This window comes from Hipposideros armiger, unplaced genomic scaffold, assembly GCF_001890085.2.
Source record: "Hipposideros armiger isolate ML-2016 unplaced genomic scaffold, ASM189008v1 scaffold_614, whole genome shotgun sequence".
Classification (NCBI taxonomy): Eukaryota; Metazoa; Chordata; class Mammalia; order Chiroptera; family Hipposideridae; genus Hipposideros; species Hipposideros armiger.
In genome coordinates this window covers 82,701-105,936 of record NW_017731964.1, presented here as the reverse complement: position 1 = coordinate 105,936, position 23,236 = coordinate 82,701, and the positions used below count along the sequence as shown (strand labels likewise).

Here is a 23,236-nt window from a genome sequence, read left to right as displayed (position 1 = left end):
CTGTGATTATGGAGGGTTCTAAGAGCTTCTTTGTTCCTTTTCTTTACCAGCGTCTAAGGAAATGGTTTGTGGTTTTGGGAAACTTCATCACAGCAGGCTGCTACATGCTGTTAGGACCTGTCCCAGTCTTGCACATTAAAAGGTAATTGTTTTCCTTCTGTATTTTTGGCTGAATAGCATTAGGAATTTTTTTTTTTTTATTTTAGTGTAACGCTGGTATGGCTTAGTGTTGAGCCTTACTATTGAAATAATTACCTTGATTTAGGACTCTATTGAATTATTTGTTAGACTGACAGTATTTTACCATACTATAAGCTAGCAGTGGTACAAGCAAACAGGAATGCATAAGATCTGTATCGAATGAGAAATATGCTTATTCTTCCTTTGTGTTTCAATTGTGCATTTCTTTGTACTTTATTTTTTTTTAAGAATTAAAAAAAAATTTTATTGGGAACAGTGTGTTTCTCCAGGACCCATCAGCTCCAAGTCAAGTAGTTGTTTCAATCTAGTTGTGGAGGCGGCATCTCATTGGTCCGTGTGGGGATCGAACCGGCAACCTTGGTGTTATGAGCACTGCGTTCTAACCAACTGAGCTTACTGACTTCCCCAGTACTTTATTTTTAAAATAGCATTTGTTGCCACCTGCCTTTAGCTGATAGTTCTTAGAATATATATATATATATATTTATATATATATATATATATAAAATATATATATATATATATTTTTAAAGATTTTTATTGTGGAATTGGGGGGATGGGAACAGTGCTGGGGAGTTGGGGGAAGGGGAACAGACAAGTTGCTGTTGTTTTGTTCTTCAGTCTAGTGGTGCAGGACGTTGCTTCACTGGCCCAAGTTGGCACCATCATTGCGCTCTTCCCGGGTGAGGCAGATCAGTCAACCGGCTTCTGGACGGCTGCTCACGGCAGCTGCTGGCCGCCGGCTACACACGGTAGCCCATGGCAACCCACCTGCTGTCGCGGGTGACTCACAGCAGCCCAGATCCAGGTCGAGCTGCTGTTCAGCATCTTAGCTGTAGAGGGCAGTGCCACTGGCCCTCATATGTGGGATCTGAACCGGGGTCCTCTGGCGTCCCAAGCCAGCTCTTAACCAGCGCGCCACTCGGCCAGCCCTGGAATATATTTTTGTTTTTGCTCTTCGTCTTCCTTATTCCTTAAAGCAGGGGCCATGTTTTTTTTCTGTATCATCCTTAGCATGTGGTAGCTGTTCATTAAAGCTTGCTTAACATAATTTATTTGCTAAATAAAGTAAGCTTCTTAGACATTTTCAGGTACTGCTGGGATAAAGCACGATATGGAAAGAGAAAGGATTTCAGAGTCCTTCAGATTTGGGTTTACATCCTGGCTTTGTCATTTACTAGATTTGTGAACTTGAGCAAATCACATAATTTCCAAGAGCCTCAGTTTTTGTTGTTGTTGTTGTTGTTGCTGTTTTTAAATCTACAAAAGAGAGTTGATAATACGACTGCTGAAATAACTTTCTAGGCCCAAGAAGCGCCCCCTGCCTGGAGTGCCACGTCAGCCAAACAAAACTTAGATAACTTTTGTGTCCCTGTAATGCTGGCAGAGCAAATCCTCTGAAGTGGGGACTCAAGCCCGGGCCCAGAAGGTTCTAGGTTCACACAGGAAAGAATTCAGATATGAGCCTACGTAGAGTTTAAAGTGAAAATAAGTTTATTTAGCCTAGAGTAAGTAAGAAAAGAAAGGCCAGCCCATAGGCAGAGTGGCGATCTCTAATCTCTAGTGAAAGAGAGACCCCTCCTCCCTCCTGGCTGGGGTTTATCTGTGTTTCTTGTTTCAGTGGAAAACTAATTGGTATGGGGAACTTCTGCAAGGTACAAGAAGACTAGGGGCAGGTTGACCTTTGACTTTTGTAAGGTGCAGCCTGCGGCTAGTTTGTAATGGGTTTAATTATGGGAATGGCCATTACAGTGGAATCTCTTTGTTCAGTAGCCTTAGGATGGTTTGTTCTGTGTGACTGATTAATGTCTACCTGAGCTCTGTGTCTTGGAGCAGGTAGGCAGCAGGCTTGGAATCCCACCTCCCAGTTCTTCTGTAAACAAATAGTTCTCATGCCCCTTCCTGTACTACCTGTAAATGCTGCTCTTGACCAGAAATGGTCTATCCAGTCGCCAAACCCAAACACCAAACAGCTCTGGGCCTCTTCACCCCAGACAGAGTTGATAGTGTGGCCCCAGCCAATCAGATATATCTTTTTTTCCTTGTTGTTTACTCTTTATCCTCTGGAAGTTTCCTGCCTTCTGCTCTGTCTTGCAGTTCTCCAAAAGGAGATTGTCCACTTCACAGTGTTAAATAAAGTTTATTTTTATCAGCTAAATTGTCTTCTTTAATCATTTTTAAAAAGTACTTACATCACAGGGATGCTGCAAGGATTCAGGGTAATGGATGTTCAGTAACTGGCATAGTGCCCGGCATGATCCACATATTCGTCTCCTGTCGCTTTACCACTTCCTTTCTATGCCATTTTTGAGTCAGTTGAAAGAACATTAGCATTGGCATTGCCACCAATTTTGGAAGGATTTCGTATGGTGATAAAAGGTAGATTGATTCCAGGCATGTGATATATGTGACCAAAGACATTAAGATATCAGGATGAATTGACTCCACGTCCCAAATATAAGGAACTTAAGGATGCTATCTCAGAATGAAATGGGATCAGATGGGAAATGAGGGTGAGAGGAATCCTGGAATCTGAGAAAGGAACTTCTCTGGGATCCTGCCTGCCCTCCTCAGCATGATGCTTTGTGTCTCTTAAAATGCTAATTTTGTTTTTTTTCTCCAAAACTCTTTTTTAGTCAGCTTTGGCTGTTGGTGCTGATATTAGTCATCAATGGCATCTCTGCTGGCATGACTATAATTCCAACTTTTCCGGAGATTCTCAGTTGTGCATAGTAAGTAAATTGTGCATTGCTTGAAGAGTTGTATTTTGAATAACGGCGAGCATCATAGGCTTTCTTGAATTTCTCAGTTTTGTAGGATGTTGGATATTTTTTTCACAACATTACATCTTCATGATTTCATGTGACATATTATTGTGATATAGTCTATGTAATAATGCGATGATATAAATGATAATATACAGTAATATTAACACAGTAATAGGTAAAATGGGTTGTGGATAGAGGTTTAGCTTGGTTTATGCCTGTGTACAGATATACCTTTAAAAATGCAAAGCAAAATGGAAAAGCCTCAGCATTGTTTCTCTCTCCTGGAGGAAATCCATGCAAGAGCACAGAGTGACCAGGTGAAATGACTCTAGTACTGATTCCAACGTGTGGGGTTTTTCTCATACCACCAAGCCGTTCTCTCACACTGGTTGGATGTCCTACGATTCAACTCAGTTCTGACACTGGCAACCCAGAGACACCATCAGATTTTACAGGTTTGGGGCTCAGTCCCACAAGACTGTCCCCACAAGTCCAAGTTATCACCTGTACTTCTGACCGACTGGCCTCAAATCAGAGGTTCCCACCACCCCTTGCTTGGATTTGGTTAATTTGCTAGAGCAGCTCACTGAATTTAGGAAACCAGTTTACTCACTAGATTATTGTTTATTAGACAAAATAATAAAGGGTGAGAATGAACAGCCAGATGAAGACATGCACAGGGTGAGGTCCTGAACAAAGGAGCGTCTGTCCTCATGTAGCTTGGGACCCTGCACAGTGGCTCATGTAAGCATCCTGGCTCACCAACCAGAACCCCGTCCTTTTGGGTTTTCATGGAGGCTTCGTTACACAGGCATGATTAGTTAAATCACTGGCCATTGGTAATTGACTCAACCTCCAGCCCCTCTCCCCTTCCAGCAAGTGGGCAGTGTCGGGGGACGGTGTGCCTGAAAGTTTCAGTCCTCTAATCACGGCTATCCTGGCCACTGGCCTCCATCCTTAGGTGTGTTACAGGAGAACGAAATGGTTCTTGTAGAGTTGCAGGGAGGCATTCCAGGATGCAGAAGTAAGCCACGGAAACAAAGCCAAACAAGCAGAGGATTTGTTAAATGAAAGAAGGAGAATACACTCCCAAAATGATGGGCGTGGGCAGGCCAGCAGAAAGGGCAACTGCACCGAGAACAAAGAAATTTAGGATTATATTTGAAAGAGGGCACAAAATACTCAGGGATAGCGTTGCAGGTATTCCCAGGGCTGGTCTTTGCTGACCCCTCCTTCCAGTGGGGAGGTGGGATGCCCTTGTTGTTATTTGGCCCTGTTGGAATTGCATGGTGACACGGGATGGAGATGTTTCCACACATGGGGAGGAGCTTTTTCCCTTCCCGCAATGCTAATATTATAGTATTATACTCTGTTACAATTAGCTGTAGCAGCGCCTTTTCTTAAGAATGATCTTCTCTCCTCCTTCCTCTGTTTCCCTGCACTTCCTCTTTCCTTTCCTCCCCTCTTCCTCCCAGCATGCCCTGTTCTTTCTGCCTAAGGTAACAGGTATTTTCCAAAAGTTACCTCATTAATATAAAAAAAGACTTTTATTGCTTTCATCAGTTAGGAAATTCCTAGGGTTTTAGGAGCTCTGTGCCAGAAATGCAAACTAAGACCAAATATATATTGCTTATTATAAATCACAATATCACACCAGGCATTTGTTACTTGGCCATCGGTCTTTTGTTGAATGGGCATGATGATAAAGAACACAAAGTGAATGTCAGGGAGTTCATTTCAAAGTGAACTTCAGGGAGAATATTGGTAATTAGGCTGTGTCAATTCAACAGCTCTCACAGGAATAAGCAGCTGCCCCTGTATTTCCTAAAAGTTGCCCATTGTCCTCTTTACATGTTCGTCTCATTTTAAGAATTTCTTAATTATATATTTTTCTGAGCATTTAGTGCAAATGGGTTGTGATTCTTGATATCATTTCTTATATATGCAACAAAATTATTTTTAGAAAACCATGAAGTAAACATCAGTATGAAAATTCCTGCAAATTAGATTAGCTTTTTACCTTAGAAATGGAGTGTTCTTGCTATTGGCCTGTCCAGATTATCCCTGCCTTATTTTAAATCTATGATACATAATTCTTTTCTTTCACGCAGGTTTCCCTTTTAATCACAGATAACTCTTGTCTCTCTCTGCAGTGAAAATGGATTTGAAGAAGGATTAAGTACATTGGCACTGGTGTCAGGTCTCTTCAGTGCAATGTGGTCAGTTGGGTGAGTAGCCATCACATTCCATTCACACCTGCAAGATGGAAAATACTATCCCTATTTTACAGATGAAGAAGTTGAGACATTGAGACAGATAGGTTGCCTGAAGGCACATAATTCATTTAGAGCAGAATCAGAGTTTTAACCTACACCTCTGACTCTGAGATCATTGGTTACACCAGCAGTTTTATTATCTAATCAAACTGGCCCCATAGACTTTGTCTTATAAAAATGATATTTTTAAGTTTCTTTATCAACATATCTCAGTTTTTAAAATTGATTCCTTTGTTTACTTATTTTTCACTTTCTGCTATACCAGAGGTAGCTAACTATATGCTGGTAATGTAGATACTACCCATAAATATGTACTTAAGTTATTTTTAATATAAATACTGAGAAGAGTAGAGAAAATAATACATTCTTTTGATTGCCTGTCTTTTTTTTTTTTTGCATAAGGCACCAACTTTTCAAAAGCTATAATAATTTTCCAATTTTTTAAAAACTTAAGCATCATCATTATCAGGTCGAATTATTTTCTTATACCCAATGCTATGTCCAGGAATTGCCATTTTTCTTTAGTACTTATAGTTCCAATTTAATGAAGACCTATGACTGAGGGATGACTTAGTACCTTTCTCCTTTTTGTTCTTAGTGCTTTTATGGGGCCAATACTGGGTGGATTTCTGTATGAGAAAATTGGTTTTGAATGGGCAGCAGCTGTACAAGGTCTGTGGGCTCTGACAAGTGTGAGTAATCAGTCTTATATGTTTATTTTTCTTTATGTTTGTGGAGATACGTGACTTGGAGAATTGACATTAACCAGTACCTTTAATTGTGTTAAAGGGATTAACGATGGGCTTGTTTTATCTCCTGGAGTCCTCAAGGAGAAGAAGGTATGGTCAACTCCTGAACTTTTTTCTTCCTTTAAAAGTTGGCCCGTGGGATTGAAAATGAAGTACCATTTTACCTCCATTCTTCCAGTCATCAGGTTTCTGGGCGCTTGGAGCCTCACGACTTGGTAGACACATTTAAAGAGATAATTGGGTAGAGATGTAGGTACTGAGTTTTTTGAAGGTGAGAGATGTTGAGGCTCTTCTTTTCTTCCCTTCCATGTAGAGCGAAAATTCACAATACCCTTGGCACAGAGGAGGAACGAACTGCTCTCTTATCTGATGAAATCTCATCTTGAGCATCTGGGATTGATACAAGATTTGGAGATGGATGCGCCTTGCCTTGAACATTAAAGTGGGAAAGTTTGAAAACTTTTCTTAATTTTATGCACAGAACTTCATGAACCCTACACCAGCATCCTGGAAGTGTCCACATGTTTTTGGATGATCTGTGTTGGGCTGTACTTAACTATGCGCTTCAAATCTGTCTTGCGGAACAAGGCAGATTAGAAGCATTCATTTGAGAGGAGTGGTTGAAAATCAGAAAAAGTATGTGTTTTTAAGTGACCATACTGAGACTTGAAAATATTATTGACTCTAGGTCTCCTGTTTCCTCTGTTTACTTTTTTTTCCTAAATGCACTGATTCTATGAATGTATTTTTATATTAACAGGGAAAGAAATTACATGCATAATGGAAAGAATGGATATGGTTAAAATAATATAAAGATGACTCAGTATATGTAGAACAATAACTGTGAAATCAGTTTTTAGTAGCTATGCATTATCTGTGTCCTGAGATTTCTGTTCTTGTTGAAAGGCAAAATTCCTGCCTACTACATAAAAACTCTAACAAATTTCCTGGCCCTCAGCTCTCCTAAAAATGTTGTTTGTATAGAAGGTACAAAAGTAACATTACTTGAGACTTTAATTTTTGTAATATACTTTCAGTTATGATCTGGATTTATAAACAATGCTTGGTATAACATTGTTCATTTCCTGTAATGTCTCTTGATTCAGTTCTGCCGTCTGTTTTGTGTTTGTTTGTTTGCTTTTGTTTTTTAAGCATGTTCCTAATAGTATCCATTCCCAAAACAGGTGACACCACAGGGTGCTTGTTGTAGGATAGGGAAGGGGTTCCTTGGACTTCACATAAAATCCAGGCTGTTGTTTAAAGTGAGAGAATCTCTATTGTGCAACTTGCATATTTCCTGATCCATTTCCATGGTGTAGTAGACACATTTACCTGTTTTTGTTTTTAAATAGAAGAAATGGTTTTATCTATTTATATGTTCAAGAGTATTTATTGAATACCTTCTCTGAACTGACTCTGTGGTAGGTGCTGAGGATTTTTCTGTGATCAAGATAAACACAATCTCTGCCTTTATCTAACTGATACTCCAGTGGAAGGGACAAACAATAGATAAATACCAGAATCTCTAATTATCTCACAGAGATGCTAGGAAGGAAAACAACATGGTGATGTGATAGAGGAACTGTCTGGGGTCGATTAGATGTGGGGTCTTAATTTAGACAAAGACAAAGCTTCTCCATGGAGATGGAACTTTGAACTGAGACCTGAAACGTGAGAGTGAGGCAGCCATTCTGAGGGGAGAGCCGACAACAGGGCTTGACATGGTCAAAGATGAGACCGTGGCCGACACGTCTGGAGTCTAGTAAGCAGAGGAGGTTGGGGAAGTGGAGGGATGCCGGAATTTGATGGTTATTTCAGGAAGGTCCTGGTGTCTTCATGTGGATGTGAGTGGGGATGCGATTTAGCAGGGTGGGAGGGAGATCTTTGGAAGCTTTGAGAGAGACGATCGTATGGATCAGGGAGGTGGTGGTGGAGCGGGGGGAGAACAGGATGTGTTTGGAAGTGGAACAAACAGGACGCGCTGGTGTGGAGGGAGGAGAAGGGAATGTGGGGTGACTCCTAGGTTTGGGCGTGCGGGTATGGGGTTGGCAGTCCCTTATTGGCAGTGCCTTATTGTGAGATGGAGATTAGAAGCAAAAGCAATCCTGAAGGGGCATATTAAATCGTGATGTGGTGCCCTGTCACACCACAAGAACAGAAGAAAAAAAGTAAAGGATGACAAAACCAAGGTGGGGGCCGATGAAGAGCACAGGAAGTACAACCATTTTGGAAGACTATTTGGCATTAATTGTCCAAATTTAATATTCATAAATCCCATGAACTCTTCATTCTTCTTCTCCCCACAAGTCCTTTTGTCATGAGACCTCCAATGGGTTGTCCAGGACTCTGGGAGCGCAAGTGGCCTCTCACCCCTGCTTCCCAAGAGCGACACCAGGAAGGAGTGTGACCCCGGCCCGCTGCACTCGTGTTAGGTGCAGAATAGGTCTAGGCCTGTGTCGCCCTAACCCGCCTTCAGTGCTTAAATCACCCTGTTCTCACTTCACTGCTTTTCTTCCCTGGCTGCCTGCGGGGTCTTGCTGGGCCGCCCCTCCTGCGCCCAGTGACCCTAAGATATGCTGAGCGCCTGCAGTTCCCACTGCTGCCGCGCGGGGCCGCTATTAAAACATCGCAGGACCGGCCGGCAGCTTCCAGCTGGGCGGTGTCGGTCGGGCCTTCACTTCCCGACCAGCGCCTGAGTGCAGCTCACGACTGCCAGCCTGTTACCGTTACACACGCTGTTGACTGTTGAGAGTTCAAGGTCAACACGGATTCCAAGTTTTCTGGTAAGAGAACTTTTTGTTCCCATTCCCAACACGCTGCTTTCAATACACGCCGCGGCGCATAGTGGTGTATGTAATGACGCTTTGTAGGAAACTAACTTTGCACCTTCCTCATTTTGTGCTTTTGCCAGTACTATTAAAATAAATGAGAAAAAAGTTAAAAATATGAGAAAGGATAGAGGAACTTTGAACAATGAAACCAAAAGGTAGGTCAAAACTATCAAAAGAAACCTGTGTGTGTTTTGATATGTTTTATATTTTTTATATTATTATATTCTAAATATAACCAAGGTGCCCAGCTTGAAAGATATTAAATCTCATCTCCACTCCTTTTGTAAAAGGGGACTGTTTTATGTAGCAGAATGCACAATATAATAATAATAAAGTATTTTTTATGTTAAGATCATATTGCAACCTATATACATGACATATAAATTAATTGAAAGGAAAAATGAAAAAGGCAAAGAAAGAAATAACAATTTTTTAAAATTAAACTTTGAGATAATTGATTCACATGGAGTAGTAAGAATTAGTACACAGAGGTCATATATACTCTTTCCCCTGTTTCTCCTAATGGTACCAATCTTGCAACACTATAGTACAATATCAGCCAGGATATACTATTTATAGAGTCAAGACACAAAACATTCCCATCCTTCACGTTGCCCTTTTATAGCCACATCAAGTTCCCTCTCATCCTCACTCCCTTCTTAACCTCTGGCAACCACGAACCCTTTCTCCATTTCTATAATTTTGTCATTTCAAGAATGTTGTATAAATAGAATCATATAGTATGTTAGCTTTTGGGATTGGCGTTTTGTCATTAAGCATATTGCTCTTAAGGTTCATCTACTTTGTTGCGTGTATCAATAGTTCATTTCATTATATTGCTGAGTAATATCCCATGGTATGGGTACGTACAGCTTGCCATTCACTGAAGGACATCTGGATTATTTCCAGTTTGTGGTTATTACAAGCAAAGCTGTTATGAGCATTAATGTACAGGTTTTGGTGTGAATATGTCTTCACTTCTTTGGGTTAAATGCCTGGGAATAATACAACTGCTGGATTGTATGTTAGTTACATGATTAGTTGCCCTCCCAAACAGCCCATTTATTTTACATAAGAAATTTGATTTGGACAAGAAATATTAAATCACACATTAGTGAAATATTCTATTTACTTGTTTATTAAGTTATGAAGATTTAAATACATTAAATATACCTTCTCAAACCTAGTTGGCCAATAATAAATAAATAATAATAATATTAAATAAAAGCTGGTGGATAATAAACACTGACATAATTTTCAAAAAATACAATTAGTAGGTGAAAAGTAAAGAAGCAGATGTTTCTATTTATATACAATCATATGAAAAAGGAATGATCCGAAGGCTAATCCTACGTAAGTAATATTTTCCTTTGGTATCAGTGTCATTTCTTCTGTTTATGAAATAAACCTACAGGAGAGGAAGACTCAGAAGCAACATATTCAGAGACAAAGAAAATGTTATTTAAAGCATTCAAAGAAACGAACTAAAGCCCACTTATTCAGTCTTTATTAGGAACAATATACAAATCTGAAAAATTTGTAATGATTTCTTTCAGAAACCCCACAGCCTATTCGAATCCCTGCCTATTTGTAGTTGAGGGTTATAGGCAACAATCTAGGAATGCATGAGGTTCAGTATAGCTTTTGATTTACAGTTTAGTGCAATTGTGTCATCAGTAGTACAATAAACAAAGCATGTTTCTTGTTGACAGTTGGTCTAAAAGTGTGACAAATACAATAGTACATTATTATAATTTTAAGTTTTTGTCATTCAAGACAACTGTGAATACCAAATCAGTTAAGTCACTTTACTATATATTTCAAACATAATGCTGTGAAATCAGTCAGATGAATTCTGATAGGTTTTTTTTCCCTTTAAGGGAATTAAAACCGGTGTTGATAAATATGTTATTTGAACATATTATTAATCCTTTTTCTTCGTACGCTTTCAGAATTTGGGGCTTTATACATTTCCTCTATTGTTTTCTGTTCTGTCTCTATTACTGGTTTGCTTTTACCTCTTGTTTATTTAGCTGGTACAGATCAGAGTCGCTTGGTATTGGTGAATCCATTCCTAAGAATTAGGTCCAGTCTGTAGATCTAGAGCACGAATACTGAGAGGACAGGGATGTACATTAGGAAGTGGCCCTGTCATTTCATGGTGAGGAAGCTGCAGCTTTGGATTACATGCATGCCAGTGCATCTTCTGAGAGAGAGAAAAAAATATGTCTTGAGGTAAAGCAGCAATACTAATTTAAAAAAAAAACTGAATGGGAAAGGTAGATATGCCCATAACTTCTTCATTCCTGTAGCTGGTAAATTTGCCTTAACATAGCTCTCAAAAGTTTGGGTAGTTGATTCAGAAGATGGAGAACTCACAAATAGATGCTGTGCTTTAATTGATCTTCCACATAAACGGATTCCATTTGGCAGAGGTATGGCAGGCATATGGTTCAGAATCTGTGAGCTCAAAGCACACGAATGCAAAGCTTCTGCTCTTTCCTGTGTTGGCGAACAGTCACTTTGGTTAATGGCGCAGTCAACAAGAAACTGAAGTAACGTCATAAACAAATTCTTCCTGCACTGCGGCCTCTAAATTCTCCACAGACACTGTCCCGTTGTTCTCTTTCAGAAGAGGGAACGAGAAGATGTAGGAGGCGCTGGGATCCTGCCCCGCTTGCCTGCTTTCCTGCTCTGCCCAGGAGGAAGTGGCAAGGATCAGTTTCTTCAGAAACTGCCCAACTTGTTTTCCAGAGTGGCTGTGCCATTTCACATTCCCCAAAGCAATGGACGAGTAACCCAGTTTCTCAGTAAGGTTGTATGTGTAGGTGTTTTAAAAAAATAGACTGATGCATAAAGTAAGGAGCAAGAGCTATTGATCAGAAGGCAAATCTATGAATCTATGGTACGGTTGGAGAGAAAGCCATCAAGTTTATATATATATATATATATTTTTTTTTTTTTAGCTGAGCCATCCTGCCAGCTGTTGGCAGCTCAGCTCCAGTGCAGCAGCACTGGTCTATGTGGGAATAGAACCAGCGAACCTGTTGCTCAGAGCTCGCACTCTTGAGCGAGCTCTTAACCAGCTGAGCCATTTGGCTGGCCCTGAAAGCCATCAAGTTTAGTTCATAGAAATGGACTTGAATCATTTCAGGATAAACCATTTAGGGCAGGTTGGCATAGAAGAGAGGAAACACGGAAGACTTGTGGAAAGACAGAACAATGAGAAAATAGAGACTGTGGACCAGCTGACATTCGTTTAACAAATTTGTAGCCAATAACAGATGGACATAGCACCATAGACCTGGGTTAAAGCTGCACTGGGCATTGCATCAGTCTAGGGCATCAGTCTGTGGGCATGAGGCAATAATAACAACAGCAAAACTTACTCAACGCATTTCACCATTTTGCAGATGAGGGAAACTAAGACATTGAGAGGACACATAACTTACTCATAGTCACTCCACAAGAAAGTGGTTCAAACCCAGGCTTTCTGGCTTCAGGGCCCATATCCTTAACCATCTCTGATGCCATGACTCTATAGTCAGAAAAAAATCATGCCATGTAAGTTGACAGTCATTAGATGCAAGATCATACAGAATTTAGTTATCTCCACCTAGAGGAAAGTTCCAGAGTGGGTTTGTGTGTCACTGTAGAAGAAGAATGTGTTAAAAGAGAAAGAACGTGATGTGAATATAAGAGTCTATTTAGGCCTCGAGGGCTAGAAAATGGCCACCGTCCATTGCTGTTACTTCTGGCTATTTGGACATTGTTCAGTGAGAATCATATAATTCCACCTTGCCTGTGTTACCAAGCCTCTATGACTTCTTGGAAGAAAACCCCAGAAACCAGACTTGCCAGGCTAGGATAAAACAAATTCTCCTCCTGATGCTTAAGGGGGAAAATCGTCTGGCCAGCTGCTCTTCACACAGAAAGTAAACCAAAACAGGAAGTCAGAGTGACTGGAAAGAAGAAAGCAGATAGAATCCAGGGGCGAGGAGGGATTCACCTAGACAGACCTGTAAGGAGTTACGTATCTTAGACCTCAAACATGTTTTGTGGGTTTTTTTTAAATTTATTTTTTAACATCCTTGCTCACTGAAAATTACGGTGAATTATTGGTGAATAATTGTGATGTTCTTGGGAACAAAAACGGGGCTACCTAGCAGACCTGACAAACTCGAGAACTGAAAGTAACCACATGGGGTGTTCTGATCACAAAAATTCCTAACTGAGCATATTATAATGGGAAGTCACATCCTAAGGCCTATATGATAGATTCATCTTTACCTTGAACAAAGCCTGTCCATTGTTTTTGTGCATCTAGGATGACAGACTTAAAATGTCAGAATGATCCCCTCTCCAGACCCCCAGAGAGATAAACACCAGGTACTGGACCAAGATGACCCCAGCATTCCTCATTATTATCCTTTATCTTCATACCTCTGTAAACTAGGTATGTTAGCGTTAACTATCCTGCACCCAACCAATGTAAAAAACAAGTATGCATCTCTTCATTTGTACTTTTTAGCCAATCCTAGATATTTCCCCCCTTCCTTTCCCCTGCCTCCTTAATCTACCACCAATGGATTTCATGTAACCTTCCTTCCATCTATCTAGCCCTTTGATTTTAATATATAAAATGAACCATAAAACCGCTACCCCTTGGAGCATTTTCTAAATCCTTTGAGATTTTGCTCTTGGGCCTGGCCGTCAGCCTTGACTCAAACTCTGTAAACCTTTCTTTAAGTTTGGACTTTCTTTTGTCAACACCCTCATATCACTCGGCAAAACAATACACGTACCACAGCTTGACACTTTTCTATTTTAATCTATTTTTTATTCTTTTTCCTCTGTAGTACCTGAGATTTCAGCTTTATTTTTGTATACTACCCTTCCAAATGCATGTTTCTACTACTGCCTATGTAAGTAAACAAGTGACTTTGATCCAGCTCCTTTGGAGTTATTTCAGCTGTCCTGAAAGCAAGGCAGTCATCCTTACTTTTCCAAAAGCTTGGAATCCAACTGTCTTTGTCTGTTTGGGCTGCTATCATGGAATACCATTGACTGGGTGGCTTATAAACAACAGAAATTTATTTCTCACAGTTCTGGAGGCTAGGAAGTCCAAGATCAAGGTGCCAGTAGATTCATTGTCTGCTGAGAACCCGCTTCATGGTTCATAGATAGCCATCTCCTCACACTGTCCTCACATGGCAAAAAGGTCAAGAGAGCTCTCTGTTTTTTTTTTTTTTTTTTTATAAAGACAGGAATCCCATTCTCCAGGGTTCCACTCTTATGATCTGCTCACCTCCCAAAGGCCCCACCTCCTAGTACCAACACCTCCTAATACCAGCACACTGGGGATTGGGTTTGAACAAATGTGTTTTTGGAGGAACACAAACATTCAGTCTATAGCAACAATCAAGAGAATTTTCAGAAGTTACTCTGGGTGAATGCAATGAACTTTTGGCAGAGTTGGATGGAAACTAAAGTTAACGATCTGCAAGTGAAATCATCAACAAGAGAGCTCTTCACTGTTTTGCTTTTGAAGAAGTGGGGGCCCTGAGTATGGGAGCCTACTAACAGCTCACAGGGGCTTTTGTAGCTCAGCATCCCACAGCCCTAAACTTCTGGGGGCAAAAAGCAGAAGGGTAGTTTGCAGCGCATGAAATTGCTGTAGGTCAGAAACTGTTGGCTACTGTCAACTGTCAACTTCCTGTGACACAACCCTTTCCATCCAGTAGGTCACACGGAACACTGGGACATGACATACCAATACTCTCAGATTTTCTCTTGGTTTGAGTTGCATTAGCTGTGCACATCCAGAGCTGGAGGAGCACATCACCAGGACGGCACCTGGCACCAAAATATGGCAAAAGTTCAGGCTGGTTCTGCTCAAGCAGACATTTCCTTCCAAAAAAGGCTGATTCAAACAGTTTTGCTAAAGACATAACGAAAGCCTCCCATGAGGGCAAGGACAAAAACATTGTTTTATTCTACTATGTGCTTTTTTGGATACAGTATCATTTTTTTCTTTTTTTTTTTTTTCTGTTATACAGTACCAAAAGAACAGGTTTTTTTTTAAGTTCCGATTTTTCTGTTTTTATTGCTTCATTTTGATGTGTCATCCTTACTGCCTATGAGGAAATGCTATGACTAACTGTCCAGGCTGTTGTCACGTCTCAGCTCATTTATTGCCATTTCATTTCTGAGAGAGAAGCCAGACCAGAAGTCCTTCAGACTGTGGTGGAGCCTGAAGCTGCTCCTCACCATCCCGAGTGTCTTGTTGTCTCTGCTGTGTCTCCATCGCATGGTTGATGTGCGTCTGCCATGTCCTGCTGGACATGATCCCGGAGCTGGTGCCCAGGTACTCTGTCCCCCATTTCATCCCTAGTGGTTCTCTAGCACAGTACCCCAAATAGACTAAATTTGATTAATTGAACAATAGTAGTTCTGTGGTCTTAACAATTAAATCATACTAAACAGTCAGAATCATTACTAAATTGTCACCCATGTTTGTAAAATAGTGTCATACCATCCTATCTTACAAGGAAACTTCATGTATCTTTGATGCTCAGAATAACCTTGTGAAGGAGATAGAACAGGTACGTAGTGTTAGGATTTTTCACATGAGAGTTACTTTAGTTACATTGTCTGTTAGTAAAAGGGTGTGATTATGCGACATATGAATTTTGATTTTTGAAGTTTGACATCAAATCATATCAATAGTACATGTACAATCCCTGTAATACATTTTGATTGTATTCATTGAATTGCAGTATTTTTTTTTCCTTCAGAAATGGTCAGGCATAATATATGTCCCGCCCCATTATAAATGCTACATGAATGTTACTTTCACTTTCAGAAATCGCTTGACCTCGGCCATGATCACTTCCTCCTTTCAAACCTCTGTGGCAGTGTTTGCCCTAGTTACTCTGCATGTCAGTGCCCTGGATACATTTATAGCTGCAGTATATGAACACGCGGTCATATTGCCAAATGAAACAGAAACGCCTGTTTCTCAGGATTATGCCTTACTCCTCATGAACAAGAATCTCGATATTCTAGAGAGAGCGATTGAGCAGGCAGCTGAGCAGGTATTCTTTTATTTCTAATTGTAATTTAAGGGAGGGACATGAGACCTGGTGGAAGATTAGAGTGTTGGAGTGTCTGTGTTACATGTGGAGAAGTAATGTTGATTGGACTTGTTCTGAACAGGATGCTCAAATCATTGTGACTCCCGAAGATGCACTTTATGGATGGAAATTTACAAGGGAAACAATTTTCCCTTATCTGGAGGACATCCCAGACCCTCAGGTGACCTGGATTCCGTGTGAGGACCCCCACAGGTATTTTAACTCTCTTAGTTGTTTGTACAAACGTGTTCTAAGTCTTTAAGAGGTGCATGTTCACCACAGCAAGATGATAAATCCTGAATGATCATATATGTGGTTTATGGTATTATTAAACTTATCTTAACATTTGTTAGATTTAAGAGATTGTACTTAGATACCACTAAATGATCCTTTATGGTTTAATGTCTTTATTATGTTTGGAGAAGATACGTAAACAGGGTATTTATTATTAGGATTAGAAACTAAGGGGAAGAGGATCTCATGGATACAAGTAGTAAATTAATTTCTGAAGTGGACAGTGGGTCGCATTTGGGAACTATTCCAAGGTCCCTGTTGACAAACATCAGTGTCATAGAGTCCCTGTTCCAGAAGCTGCTTCCCAGGCAGGAAGACCTCACTGTGTACCTAAGTGAATCATAAGACCTCTGCTCTGAAACTTGGCATTTTCCTAGGCTCATGAAGACAACTTCCCTGCAGAAAAATGTAATCTAGAAACTTTCTAATATAGAATATTAGCTATAGATATCAAAGTATATTTAATATATAAATCTGACTGCCTAAAAAGCCTTGACTGAATTATTGAGGTACAGATTGCATACTTCAAAACTTACAAGAAAAGGCCTCTCGCTCTGCCATGTTTATTCTTTTTCATCTCTCAAATATCACTCTCTCTTACCCTCTCACACTTTCTCTCACTCTTTTGCCTGAAATTAAGTTTATGAAACATTCCTCTGCCATAGTTTTGCTGAAGGTTTATGGATACCACACATCTTAAGGCACTCTGGGTTATTCTGACATTTCTATAAGAGCTATCAGAAAAAGGCCCATCTTTCCTGTTCTTAGCTGATGCTCTCCATGGCGTTTTTAAGAAATGTTCTTGCGTGCAAAAAAAAAAAAAAAGGCCAAATAGCTGGATAGTCTTTCTGCATAGAAGTTTTGAAAATTGCAACAACCCGTTTATTTTTCATCTCACAGTAGGATTGAGTTCTGGATTTCCATTAAAAACAACATATGTTGCAAATTTATGGATGAGTCAAAGATCACATTAGCTATCTGGAAACTAGTGAAGGTTGGGGGACAGGCTCTTCCATGAGGTAGGAAATGCCTCTTTTATAGCCCTACAGTAGAAGGAACACATCTGACAGAAAATGGGCTTGCATCACCACCCAATATAGCCAAATTTAATTCATTCATCTTTACATTTATTCAGCCATTATTTATCGAACTCCTACTATGTGTCAGATGCTATTCTGGGAGTGGGGGCTACAGCACTTAATAAAACAAAGTCTATGTTCTTCCTGTGGCTTATGAAGCTCTAGTGGGGGAAGATAAATTTAAGCAAATGTTTATTATATAGAATGTTGTATTGTGATAAGAATAGGAGAAATGAGGTGCTTGGGTCGGATGAGATGTAGACCTACTGTTTTATTTTATTTTTTTAATTAGATTGATTGTGGACTTTTCAGTGAGTATGGCTTCAGTGTATTGGCAAGCTAGAGAAGTTATGAGAGGAGAGTGGAAGGCTCCATATTGTGCGGGAGGGGTGCCCTAGATCACATAAGGTCTTGAAGTCTGTTGTAAGAACTTTGGTTTTTCCCTTGAGTGTGATGGGGAGGCACTAGAGGGCTTTGATTCGAGGAGTGACTCAATCCGATTCATGCTTTAAAAGCACCACTCTGGTTTCTGTATTGGAAAAACACTGGGAGATCAAGGGCAAAGCAGAAAGACCACTTAGGAAGCTACTGTCATTATCCCGGTTAGAGATGATGGGGACTGGAACTAGGGTGGAAGAAATGGAAGTGATAAGAAGTGGTCAGATTATAGCTATGTTTTAGATGTCAAGATGTCAGGATTTATTGTCAGATTGTTTGTTGGGAGTATGTGAGAAAGACAAGCATCAAAGGTGACTCCCAAGTTGTTGGCACGAGCAACTAGACACATGGAATTGCCATTTATAGATACGGGGAACACTGAAGGAATCAAATGTGTGGGATGGAAATTAGGAAGTCAGTTCTGTGCATCTTAAGTTTGAGCTGCCCTTAAAACATCCAAGAGGAGATGTCAGCCTGGCAGTTGTATATACATACAAGTCTGGCATGAAAGGACAAGGTCAGGACTGGAGATAAAAAAATCAGGAGTCAGCATATAGAAGGTTTTAACACGATGATGGGTTCGCCTATGGGTGAGTTAAGGGAACAAAGGGATCTAAGGCTTGAGATCTAGGAAATTCCAGTGTTTAGATTCGGGAGAGATGAGGAGGAGCCAGCAGAGGAGAATGAGAAGAGGAGCCACTGAGGAGGAGAATGAGAGGTTGGGGCCCAATAAGCTAGGTGACTGTGACTCCAGGAAGTGGATGTAATTAACCATGTCAACTGCTGCAGGGGAGTAGGATGAGATCTAGTAAGATGTGGGTCATCATTGGCGTTAGTAAGAGTTGTTGGCTAGGATGATGGAAATGAAAGCTGATTTGAGAGCTTCAAGGGCCGGCGGAGTGGCTCAGTTGGTTAAGAGCTTGCTCAAGAGTTTGAGCTCTGAACAACAGCGGTTCGAGTCCCTGCCTGAGCTGAGCAGCCGCTGAGCTGCCAACAGGTGGCAGGATGGCTCAGCTAAAAAAAAAAAAAAAAAAAGAATACATTTGGGCCAGCCGAGTGGCATGATGGTTAAGAGCTGGCTTGGGACACCAGAGGGCCCCGGTTCAGATCCCACATATGAGGGCCAGTGACACTGCCCTCTACAGCTAAGATGCTGAACAACAGCTCAACCTGGAGCTGGGCTGCCATGAGTCGCCGGCGACAGCGTAGGCTGCAGCCCCTGTGGCAGTGGGTTGCCATGGGCTACCATATGTAGCCAGCAGCCAGCGTGAGCGGCCAGCAGCTGCAGTGAGCGGCCGCCCAGAAGCCGTTGACTGATCTACCTCGCCCAGGAAGAGCGCAATTATGGTGCCAAGTTGGGCCAGTGAAGCAACGTCCTCCACAACTAGATTGAGGAACAAAACGACAGCAACTTGTCTGTTCCCCTTCCCCCAATTCCCCAGCACTGTTCCCACCCCCCAATTCCCCAATTAAAAAAAAAGAGTGGAGAAGCTGGGAACAGCAAGATGGACAGCTCTTCCTAGGAGTTTTCCTGTAAGAGAGACTTGAGATATGGAGCAATATTTAGAGGAGGAACTTAGAGGTTTATTTTAATACGTATTGTTGATTAATCCCTTTGATGTGCCTTAGATCTCCAGGACTTATTTATCTACAAGTTGCAAGTTTGTACCTTTAAACAACTATTTCCAATTCCCCCACCCCACAGCCCTGTAACCACCATTCTATTCTGTGTTTCTATGAGTTTGTTTTTTTTAAGATTCCATCTATATATATGTAAGTGATATCATATACTATTTGTCTTTCTCTGTTTGACTTATTGAAATGTCTTCATTAAACTTTGATTTAGATTTGGTCACACACCAATACAAGCAAGACTCAGCTGCTTGGCCAAGAGCAACTCTATCTACATCTTGGCAAATATTGGGGACAAAAAGCCATGTAATTCCCGTGACCCCACATGTCCTGCTAATGGCTAGTATCAATACAATACCAATGTGGTGTATAATAAAGAGGGAAAACTGGTGGCACGGTACCATAAGGTAAGAGGGGATGGGATATACAATGGTGCCTGTTAGGAGAGCACTTAGTGCTGTGTTTAGGAGTTTGAGTTTCATTCCTATATAATACAAGGTTACTAGAGTTTTGTTTTTTTTTTCTTTAAGTGAGCAATAAAGAAAACGACATTTAAGAAAAAAACTAATCTGGAAAAAAAATTGTAGGCAAAGACCTATTAAAAAGGTGTTGTAATAGTCCAGGATTGAGATAATTTTTTTGTATATATAAAACAAGTAATTTTAATATTGATACAAAAGATCCTAAGGTGACTATAATCTAGATACCATTTAATATCGAAATGATACAAAGATGTTGCCAAATGGTACGAATCAGTGTCACAGAAGTTAATTTCCCTGTTTTCTATCAAATCGCCAAAATGACCTTTCTCTTTATTTTCTACGCCAGTTAATTTAATTACCCTCCTATAGATTTAAGGTCAGATCATAACATTTTTACTTTAAACTCTGAATTGAAAGAGCAGAATAACCTTAAGCCATACTTTTATACCAAAGTGGGCAGGGAGAGAGCCGGGCCTTTTAAATGGATGTGTGACATGCATGGCAGTAGGAGTGTCTCTCTCCCTCCCCATAGTTTTTCTAAGCATCTTAAATTGTAGCTTCAGAATCTTTTGAGTGGAGAAATTATCAGCTGGGAGTCCCAGTTAAAATATAAATATTAGTCAAGAGCAGTGATATCAACCCAATGGTTTTCCAATGTTTTTGATCCTATAACTCTATTGGAAAAAAATTAACTTGAGTCCTCAATTAATATATATTTATTTTTGCATTCATAAATAAATCATAACTTTCAAAAAGTTTTCTTTATAACTTTGTAGGCTTTGACAACTTCTTTTCATGTATAATTAAACTTTTATGTTCTCCTTAAATATGTGTCTCTTACTAGGAGTAGAAATGTCAGCTCTTCCATTTTTTCTTTTGTTTTGTTTTCTAGACTTTGCATTATTAGTATACTTTTTAGTGCGCTTTCTTTGCAAGGGTTATTTTAAGCTATTCTTCCATTCTGTAAGTGCTGATTTAGTTAGGCTGATAACATCCTTGGTCAAGCAACACAACCAGGATCGCGTCAACTGCAGGATGGTGCAGTGCACTGTGGATGAGCTAGTGAGAAACCTGTGGTTATTCTGAGTTTCAGAGATCTTGCCCTCCCCTCCGGGACCCCAACACCATTCATGACCCATGAGCTGTAACATATGGACCTATTTTAATAAGAGTAACCTTGTCAACCAATTCTTAAATTGCTAGTAATGCTCAATTTCTTTTTTAGGTTTTAGATGGAAAATAAATGTAGAAATAAATGTTAATAGTCTTGTTCCCAACCCTTGTGATTCTTTACTTTGCAGACCATTTTATCAAACTGTTGACTTTGATTATTATATTATACTTGGTTAGTTTTTCAAGTTGACTTGGAAGAAATCAGGAAGTATTAAGTGAAATATTCATTTTCGATAGCAATTTTGAAAGCTAAGTAAGAGCCTCTGAAATTACTTTAGATGGGACATTGTAAAGAGGGAAGTGGCATCCCTTATCCACTTAACAGTTATTTATTATGCATCTATTATATTTCTACACTTCAGGGATTCAGAGGGGATTAACACACATTATTCTTTGAATCTTGGAAACATAAAAAAGCTTCAGCTTTCAAGAAGCTCATAGTCTTTTGGAATTTACAAGAAGGTATTTGGCTCCTAATTGAAAGGTGCGCTTTGGGGGAATAGGGGCAGAGAAAGAGAGAGGAAGGGATTAAGGGAGGGAGGATATAAATGAATATTTTCCTATGTTTTCCATGGAATTTTACTTCCAATCCTCAAATTCATTCACTTCCTGTAGATTTGCAGGTGTTGACCATAGCCAAATCTATTACTAACCTTGGAGGGTTTTTATAAGTCATCTCTTCAATATGAGCCTTTTCTGGTTTTATCTTATGCATTTGTTATAGTATCACCTCTACCATGAGCCTCAGTTTGATGTCCCTGAAAAGCCGGAGCTGGTGACTTTCAACACCTCCTTTGGAAGGTTTGGCATATTCACATGCTTCGATATACTCTTCCATGATCCTGCTGTGACCCTGGTGAAAGATTTCCATGTGGACACCATACTGTTTCCCACAGCTTGGATGAATGTTTTGCCACTTTTGACCGCTATTGAATTCCACTCCGCTTGGGCAATGGGAATGGGAGTTAATCTTCTTGTGGCCAATATACATCATGTCCGCCTAAATATGACAGGTAATTCATGATCCAATGAGGTTTGCAGATCTTGCTTCTACATGCAGAGAAAATAATGCCTCAGATATGACCTGTCCTAATTTTTTGCTTCTCTGTTTGGACTAATCACTGTTTGTCATCCTTTCACAAAAAAAGAAAGGCTGGTGACTGACTTTAACAGCTATGATGGTGTGAAGACCTTTATGTGTATTATTTCATTTAGCCTCACAACTCTGTGAGGTGAGCATTATCGTCCCACCTTTACAGATTAGAAAAGTAAGGCACAGAGAATGCAAGCAACTTGCCAAAGGCCACCAGCTAGTAAATGGCAAAGCAGGGAGCTGAACAAGATCTGATCGAATGTTGGCAAAGGGCAGAAGAATGTATTATTAACACGTTGCTTTGTAACACATTACCCTAAAAGTGAAAAGTAAAAGTGGGTTAAAACAGTAAATGGGAGATTTATTATCTCCCATTTTCTGTTGGTCAAGAATTTGGATCTGGCTTTGCTGGATGGCTCTGGCTCAGGCCAGCTCTTCGGGTTACATCGAGCTGTTAGCTGGGCCAGCAATCATATGAGGTCATGATGGCCTAGCAGGTCAGCTTCCAGAAGAGCTGCCTCGCATGTCAATTAGCAGGACCCCTTAGTTCTTCAGTGACTGTGGGCAGGAGACCTTCATTTCTTGCCACTTGGACCTCTCCACAGGGCTGTGTGATGTATCCTTCAGGACCTGGAAGCTGACTTCCTCCAGAACAAGTCACGAGAGAGAAAGAGAGGCCAGCAGAGGAGAGGGGAGGGGTGGAGGGGAGGGGAGAACTGCACCGCCTTTTATGACTAGTCACACACTATCATTTCTACCATGTTCTGTTTATTAAAAGTGAGTCACAAAGTCCAGCCTGCCCTCAAAGGGAAGGGAAGTAGATCTACCCTTTGGAGGAAGGCATGTTGGATACTTTTGGAGCAGATTTGAAAAACACAACAATGGGGGAACAGGACAGAATTTTGCATTACCTGTGCTGTCTCATTGTGACACTGGCGACGTGACTGCATGCTCCGTTCTCATGGGGAAACTGGCAGTATTGGTTTTGTTTTCTTTTTTTTTTTTTAAAGATTTTTATTGGGGAATTGGGGGGATGGGAACAGTGCTGGGGAATTGGGGGAAGGGGAACAGACAAGTTGCTGTT

General features: G+C 40.4%; 2 protein-coding genes across 5 annotated transcripts in view; both read left to right on the top strand.

The window, feature by feature from the left end:
• The window catches only part of SLC18B1 (solute carrier family 18 member B1), a 38,118-nt gene extending 31,048 nt beyond the window's left edge, over window positions 1–7,070 (top strand). For 3 of the 4 annotated variants that reach the window (XM_019625111.1, XM_019625107.1, XM_019625108.1), the window contains exons 9-14: window positions 51–142; window positions 2,838–2,933; window positions 5,123–5,197; window positions 5,844–5,937; window positions 6,035–6,084; window positions 6,308–7,070. In XM_019625111.1, the coding sequence (XP_019480656.1) occupies window positions 51–142; window positions 2,838–2,933; window positions 5,123–5,197; window positions 5,844–5,937; window positions 6,035–6,084; window positions 6,308–6,380 (480 nt within the window). In that variant the 3' untranslated portion in view covers window positions 6,381–7,070. The remainder of the gene's footprint in view (window positions 1–50; window positions 143–2,837; window positions 2,934–5,122; window positions 5,198–5,843; window positions 5,938–6,034; window positions 6,085–6,307) is intronic. The other variant, XM_019625109.1, reaches the window with a different exon arrangement.
• Window positions 7,071–8,658: 1,588 nt separating this feature from the next.
• The window catches only part of LOC109372153 (vascular non-inflammatory molecule 2-like), a 21,513-nt gene continuing 6,935 nt past the window's right edge, over window positions 8,659–23,236 (top strand). Inside the window, 6 exon segments of the mRNA XM_019625114.1 lie at window positions 8,659–8,777; window positions 11,458–11,635; window positions 15,043–15,192; window positions 15,691–15,922; window positions 16,044–16,174; window positions 19,619–19,811. Coding sequence (XP_019480659.1) covers window positions 15,143–15,192; window positions 15,691–15,922; window positions 16,044–16,174; window positions 19,619–19,811 — 606 coding nt within the window. The 5' untranslated portion in view covers window positions 8,659–8,777; window positions 11,458–11,635; window positions 15,043–15,142.